Source organism: Dendrobium catenatum, unplaced genomic scaffold, assembly GCF_001605985.2.
Source record: "Dendrobium catenatum unplaced genomic scaffold, ASM160598v2 original_scaffold_184645, whole genome shotgun sequence".
NCBI classification, from domain to species: domain Eukaryota; kingdom Viridiplantae; phylum Streptophyta; class Magnoliopsida; order Asparagales; family Orchidaceae; genus Dendrobium; species Dendrobium catenatum.
In genome coordinates, this window is record NW_021503063.1 from 149529 (window position 1) to 157163 (window position 7635).

General features: G+C 31.1%; 1 protein-coding gene across 5 annotated transcripts in view; it reads right to left on the minus strand.

The window, feature by feature from the left end:
- The window catches only part of LOC110100787, an 11416-nt gene extending 4035 nt beyond the window's left edge, over window positions 1-7381 (minus strand). Inside the window, exons 1-2 of one of the 5 annotated variants that reach the window (XM_020828457.2) lie at window positions 7307-7381; window positions 6361-6581 (exon numbers count right to left, since the gene is read on the minus strand). In XM_020828457.2, the coding sequence (XP_020684116.2) occupies window positions 6361-6547 (187 nt within the window). In that variant the 5' untranslated portion in view covers window positions 6548-6581; window positions 7307-7381. The other 4 variants (XM_020828455.2, XM_028692362.1, XM_028692363.1 and 1 more) reach the window with 4 other exon arrangements.
- Window positions 7382-7635: the final 254 nt, after the last annotated feature.

The following is a 7635-nucleotide window of genomic DNA, read 5'->3' on the forward strand; positions in this document are numbered from 1 at the left end:
AAGATTCACATCTCATGTTAGTGCAATGAGCCCCCTAGAAATAGTTATCTAAACCCATGAAGCACTCAAAGAACTTACAACAAAATGGACAAATAAAGAGAAACTAAAATTTTATTCAAGTATTCAACATCCAATAATTTTTACAAGTCTCGGGGATTTTATTCAGATCATAAAAAGGATCCAAAATAAGAAATTTCTAAAAAAAATTAAGATCTATTCAAAAAAACAAGTTTCAACTCACACCTTTTGAATTCCTATAACAGCAAACTTCACATAGAATTACTATAAAAACTCAGCAAAATAGGCGGCAAAGATACAGCAAGGCATGAAATAGAGCTGCATCAATTAGTGAAAAGCAGTAGACGAGAAAGAATACAATAGAAGTGGCAAAGTGCATTAGAGAGAGAAGGTATGGTGGCACAACACATTCTACTTTCTACAAAATAACGAGGGGCCACAACACAAAAGTGAGAAATCAGAAGACGGGCATCGGTGGTGGCGATAATAAGCATAATTCAGAGGCAAGACTATACGAAATAGTGGTAAATCCAAAACATGTTAACAACAAAAAAAAAGTTGATTTCTACAATATAGCAGAAAACAAAAACAACAATGCAGCACAAATAGAGCAATCAACAATAGGAAAACATAGGAACAGTAGCAACAAGGAGATAACGCTAGCAATGATACAGTGAAATGGTAGAAATCAAGGTGGAAAATTGTGTTGAGAAATAGAAATAGTAATGGGTAGTAGTTAATACTTCACAGTTAGTAATAATCATGAATTTCATATGTTGATTAGACTATAATAGGATAAGTTAAAACCATCTAATCATGAGTTTAGACCTAATAAATTTCAAAATATTAGAGAACAAGCTTGTTCATATAAGAATTAGCATCATAGGATAAGTTAAACCATTACCAGATCTCCAAGTTTAAAATCCACATCTCATGTTTATATCAACAACAGAATTGTAATTGCCATAATTAGATGTTACTTTACTATGAATCTACCCGTGCACACCATACAAGTAGTGCAAATTATGCAAATAACATTAGAACAAAAAATGAAAATATTAGAATGCCAATATATGTCCTAATGACTACTGATATTAATTTATATCCTATCCTTATATTATAAGAAGATAACAAAATTTGAAAACATGCAAACCACACAAACATGAAATGCTCATATGGACAAATAAACCTCCTTAATAGAACAGAGCAGTTAACAAGCTACTCATGGTTTGGCTCGATTATAGTTCATTCATAATCGTTTGTTTAAGTAATCAAATAAGTTTGAATAATTTTTAAAGTACTCAATTATTAAATAAATAAGCTTGAACAATCATTGTTCAGCTTGTTTATGTTCATAAATAATATCAATTAAAGCTCATTAAGAACTTTGATAAATAGACCGTGAATAATATCTTTAAGAAACTCATATTATGTCTTACTACAAAAAAAGTAAATTAATTAAAATGAATAATTTATATTTATTATAAATTAAAATCATAATTAATCATTAATTAATAATTTAAAATTAATTAATATTAATTCAATATATTTTAAATTTTAATTTAAGAATTATAAACTTACAAAATTTTGAATGATTACTTTGACACAAACCTTCATGCAATAACATCGATGTGTTCTTTGATAGAAGTCTTGATAAATTTTGTATTATAGATTGCTTGTAATTTATTATAAATGATTATTATTTCATAAAAAATTTAATTTTACTTTTTATGATATATTCTTTCATTAGAATGAATTTATTCATGAAAAAGAGGTATTGTTCATTCTTGTTTAATTTTTCTCATTTATAAAAAGAATCATTTTCTACGCATGTTTGTTTGTGAACTCGTTTGTTAGCTTGAGAATAATCATTAGATATGTTTGTAAACTAACTCTATGTAATTGTTTTTTAGTAGACTCATTTGCTAAGGTAATGAACATCTAAAAATAAAGCTCATTAATAAATCAATTAAGGCTCGTTTATTTAAAGCTCGATAAATGCAAAATAGAACAAAGAACCAAATACAAATTAAACATGAATATCTATCATTCTTAAATGAAACAAACTTGAATACATATAGAAAAACTCAAATCAAGCTTGAACAAGCTAATAATAAACGAGCTCAAATATGAGCAGGTACCCGCTAGGCTCGGCTTGATTTATTTGCAGCCTTACTCCTTAAAAAAAGCTACCCTTATAATTGACCTAAATATTAATATTATACCAAAATTTAGCATTCAATTTTCTTTTATGTATCTAATATTTGCAAATTCATTAAAACATTGATGGAGTTTCATGTTCTCCTAAATCTCTCTTTATGAATTTCTATCTAAAGAAGCCAAAGAAACAAAGATCCAAAATGAAAATCAATTTCAATATTATTAATGGAAAAACTTAGTTAAAATTTACAATAGTGGTAAATAAGTGTTTCCTAATTTATCATATTCAATAAGAATAATTTATTTACTTTAACATTTAAGAATAACTTATAAACCTAACCAATCAACTCTACAAGTACAACAACAATAACTTGTTAAACTTCACATGCAAGCGTAGATTCAATCTCTTTTGAAAACTTATGATGGACCAACGGTTGAGCCAGTGGGCCCCACTAGAGTGGGTTGCAGGCAAGAAGAGAGAGGGGCTCATAGGGGAATAATTACACCTTTAATTACTTACCAAGTTACCATACAAAACTAAAATTGAGAGGGAATTAGGAAAGGTTTGTTTAGGGAAAGAGGGCTGATTTGAATTCAGATTTGAGATAGAATTAGGAAATGTTTATCTAGGAAAAGATGGCTAATTTGAATTCAGATTTGGAAGGGAAATATGAATGTTTATATTATGGCTAATTGGATTGTTTTAGTTTGATTATGTGAATTATGCTTTGCTGTAATTTTCTTTGGAGTTATTCCTAGCGGCGCCTAGCGTTTGTGGAGGGCCGATCTACCTCTCGAATAGTAGATCAACTTGTATCTTAGTTTGTTTTGCTAAAATAAAAATCTCTCTCGTTGATTTCAACGGTGTTTTCTCTTCGTTATTGTTGTTCTTGTTGAGAGATTGGATTCCTATCAGCTTAATTTCACATAGAAGCTCAATCTTCAAAAATAGAATTAGTTTTCGGTTCTACTTTAGGTTAAGATAAGATTTGCTGTTTGATTTGAATGTCAAGCTCAAATTCAATAGATATTTAGATTTTGGATCAATCTCATATTCAATTTCAATTTCTATGGAAGGTTTAGCTTTGTAATTGATTTCATCTTTAACTTAAAGTTGTAATTCATCCTCATGTGCTGGATCAGGATCATAAATAAATTCCAGCGCGAGAACAAATTCGGATTTCACAATTAGATAGTAATTCAAAATCAATCTTAGATTCATACTTCGACTCTTATTTAGATGCATATTCTAGAATATGTGCTGATGAATTTGCATAATTAAGCTTTGTCTCTTCAAAAGAATTCAACTTCAACTATAAATCTTTATCTAATTCATCTTCAAAAGATATTAAAATATAACAATTTGTCGGTACTCGGTAGGATATAATCAAGTTTGTTGATGCATGACTTTTTTAGTCTGTTTATGGTTGACACTTCTGAGATGAGAAGATAATGATTTTTTCCATGGGAACTTAAACTTGATTAATTTTATTGATCATTTGGTATATTTTTGCTTGAAATTGTTTCAATTATTCGTGCAAGCTCAAAATCTTATTCTTTAGATGATCAATTAACTAACCTTGGTGTTCAGTCCCATTTTTAATCATATTGTTATAAAGCTTTAGAGGAGCAGGAAATGATTTCCATTTACGTTTTTACTTATGGATGTGATATTCTTAATGGAATTTTCAAAACATGTCACAACATTCAAAGATATATTAAAAGATCAGCTATTGTTTACTGTGTAATGCCGCTCAATCTATTTTTAATTTCTTGCCCAAGGCATGTAATGAAATAAAAAATGGTAACAAAAGAGTTTTGAGGTAAATGATGCTTAACTACAAGACTTATACACTTATTAGAGTATTTGTATGCATGATATTAACTTTGCTTACAGTGTCTACATTGTTCATTCAATTGATTTCTATATTAAACAAATGATATATATTTCTCTGTAAGTTTATGTTTTAGGTCACTATATGTAGATTTCAGTTCATTTGTAATGTATTGCCAAAATGATTGAGCATGACCTAATAATTTAAATTTAGCAAAGTAAAGACAATCAAAATTAGATAGATAGTAATACTCAAATAAGCATTCCAAATAATCAATCTAATCAAAAAATTATTCGAGATCATACCTCTCATTAAATGTAGGAACATATCTTCATATAGTTATAATATGTTCGATCAAAATCGTAACTTACTCATTTTTTTATTGAGCAACATATTATGTCCTTTTGGTTTACATGGTGACACAACCTTAAACTCTAATACAAAACTGGTGTAGAAGGGTTTTTAATGCAACCTAAGTTTTTCTTATTCTGAAATATAATTTAATAATAACATAGATCTGAAATTTAACAAGAAAAAAAAAAGAGACAGACAACTTCAACAATGAATTAAATTTATGCTTCAAAAGAAAATTCAACATGTATCTTACATGACAAAATCTTAATAACCATTCAAAAACCAGCGATTGGTCAATTTAGAAGACAAGAATAAAGATAGAAATCACTTGAAAGGGAAGAACTATGTTTCATTCCAAATACAAGGACTGTTAAAAGCCGTTCTCTACACCTATGAAGCACTCGAACTCTCGAAGAACTCACATCCAACAAGTACAGACGCTAAGAGAAAAAAGTTAAAATTGTATATCGGTATTCAATGTCCATTGAATTTTACATACCTTATAAGTACTATTTATAACCGACAAAGGACCTAAATAATAAAATTCACAATCTTTGCCAAGATCTTAAAAAAATGGTTTTAATTCACTACTCTTGAATTCCAACAATATCAAACTTATCATAAACCCAATTTCTTGAATTGCTTTGAGGACCACAAAAATAAGAAAGGTAAAATCACAAAACAAAGAGATGACAAGGGTTCAAGACAATAGTTGCTGCTATTAGTGGAAAGTAAAGAGCCTGGCGGCCATGTACATGAACTAGAAAGCAGCCAACATTGGTGAAAAAGTGCATTAGCGAAAAAAGGCAACAGCTGCATAGCATAAGAAATACACAGCATAGAGATGTGAAATTATAAGGTGGATAGTAATTGTGAAGTTAATAGTGGAATAGTAGCATAAAGAGAAGTGGGCTTACAGAATACAGTGGAAAATCCATAAGGCGACAATAGCAAAGGGTGGGTTTGCTACAGTATAATGAGAAATGTAAACGACAACATGAACAACAGCATAGTGACATTAGTGAAATGGAGATAACAACAGCACAGTGAGCCACAGCATAGTGTAACAACAACAATCAAGGCGAAGAATTAAACAACTAATTAGTGGAGAAATAGAGATAGTAATAGGTAGTAGCTAGCATTTTATACTGCAATAATGATTTGGTATTCGATACATATTAATTGGAATTTAATGGGGTTTATTTAAAACCATGCAATTGGCCATTAAAAGAGAAGCATGATATTTAGTTAAGTGTTACAGAGATGAGGATGCTCAACTGGATGAATGACTTTACTCATAGAGGGTACAAAATGAGCATATACGTGAAAGGTTGGAGCAGCTCCAATGGAAGATAAGATTAGAAAGAGTCGCCTTAGATGGTTTGGTCGCCTAAAACAACGGCCTTCCGATGACCCGGTTAAGAAAGTAGATGTATTAGATTTGACTTATGTTAAGCAAGGTAGAGATAGAACTAAAAAGACTTGGTTAGAAAATATTAGAAATTACCTTAATTTATTAGATTTAAATGAGAATTTGACTCTTAACAGGACACAATGGAAAAAAATGATTCATGTAGCCAACCTCGCCTAAAGGGTTAGGCTTGTTGTTGTTGTTGTTGCATTTAAAACCATGCAATAATGGCTTAGACCTAATAGACTATTCAAAATAACAAGAGAACACATCTCATTTATATAAAAGCCAACATTATAGGCATATTTTTACACTTAAAACGAACTAGGACACAAAATTACGAATCAGTGCACATGAATTGCATTGCCAGTGGAATCAAATAACAACCTAGTGTAAGTAGAGCTAATTTCAACCGATAACATATGAGGCATTAAATGATGTTCCTCAAAAACCTCAAAAATGAGAGCAAGAGAAAAAAACAACAAATTTGAAATATGGAATTCTTGTTTAGAACCATTGTCATGACTTCAAATGATTCAAAGATGCAATAGATTTTACCCCTCAAGCTAACTTTGTACGTACCTTCCTTATACATATTAGGTGACATAGGTTTTGCTCCTTTAGGACCATCCATATCCCACTGCCACTGCCTCTCAGCTTTTGAAGAGATATACTGATGCTCTTCATCTGCATGTCCCGAAAAATTTCCCACTCCTGAGTTATACTGCATTCTCTGTGCTGACATTTGTTGCATCTGTGCAGCCATCATAGGATTCACACCAGCATCCCCATACTGCCCTGACCTTCTCATTTTACAACCACCAATATGTAAACACTCTTAATAACCTAAATTCACATAAGCAAAAAAATAAAATAAATAACAAAAGCCATTTTCCACATCAAGAAACTAAATCACGCCACCTTTAAAAGTGTAAGCTGCAAATTTGATAAGTTCCCACAAGCAATATGCGGATAAAATTGATTCTTGCAGAACTCGCACACATTTCATTGTAAATAGAAGGAGAAGAAACAATAACAGATGGATCAAATTCAATGCCCAGAGATGATAAGATCATCCTACTGAATGCATACCTGAAAATAACTGAAAATGCAGCTTAAACACGCCAAAGAAATCTTGATTTTATATATTACGAAAATCGGAATTGAGATGAAGAATATAAGCTTCAGTTTGAGCAAACGGAGAAGCCCTCGGAAAGTGGTATCCTTGGCTTACAAAATAAAATCTTTAAACGCCCTCACAAATGAAAGGCATTTGAAGACCATGGATTCCTTTTGTTTCCAGGGAGCCAAAACCAAAAGGAATGCCAAAGATCATTCATTTACAGTAGAGTCAATCCGAGGAAACAAGAGACCTTGCTATCACGCTTAAACCTCCCAAGTGAAGCGAAGAGGAAGTGAAAGTGAAACCCTAGCCCTGCTCCTAATATTAGTTGCGAGGAAGCAGAAACTACGAGGAAGAAAGAGGAAGAGGAAATTAAAGATGACTAGTATCGGAGGGTGTGATCACCTCAAGGTTTCGCCTTCGATGCGTTGGCGTTGGAAATCTTTCGATTCAGCTCAGCTAGCGAGGAAGATTGTAAAACGATAAGAGCCCGTTTATTTTAGGGTTTGTTTGTTTTTTTTTTTTTTTTTTCCGCCGTATCTATGTGCCAGGGGAAGTTGGGCTACTAAAAACCCTACATTGGGATTGGGCTGGCCAGGAATAAAAGACAATAAATATTTGCATATAATGCATAAATCAAAATAAAAAAGAACATATAAAATAACATTCAAAACTATCTTGTTTATATATTTAACTTATATATTATTATTTATATAATATAATATACGATTAAC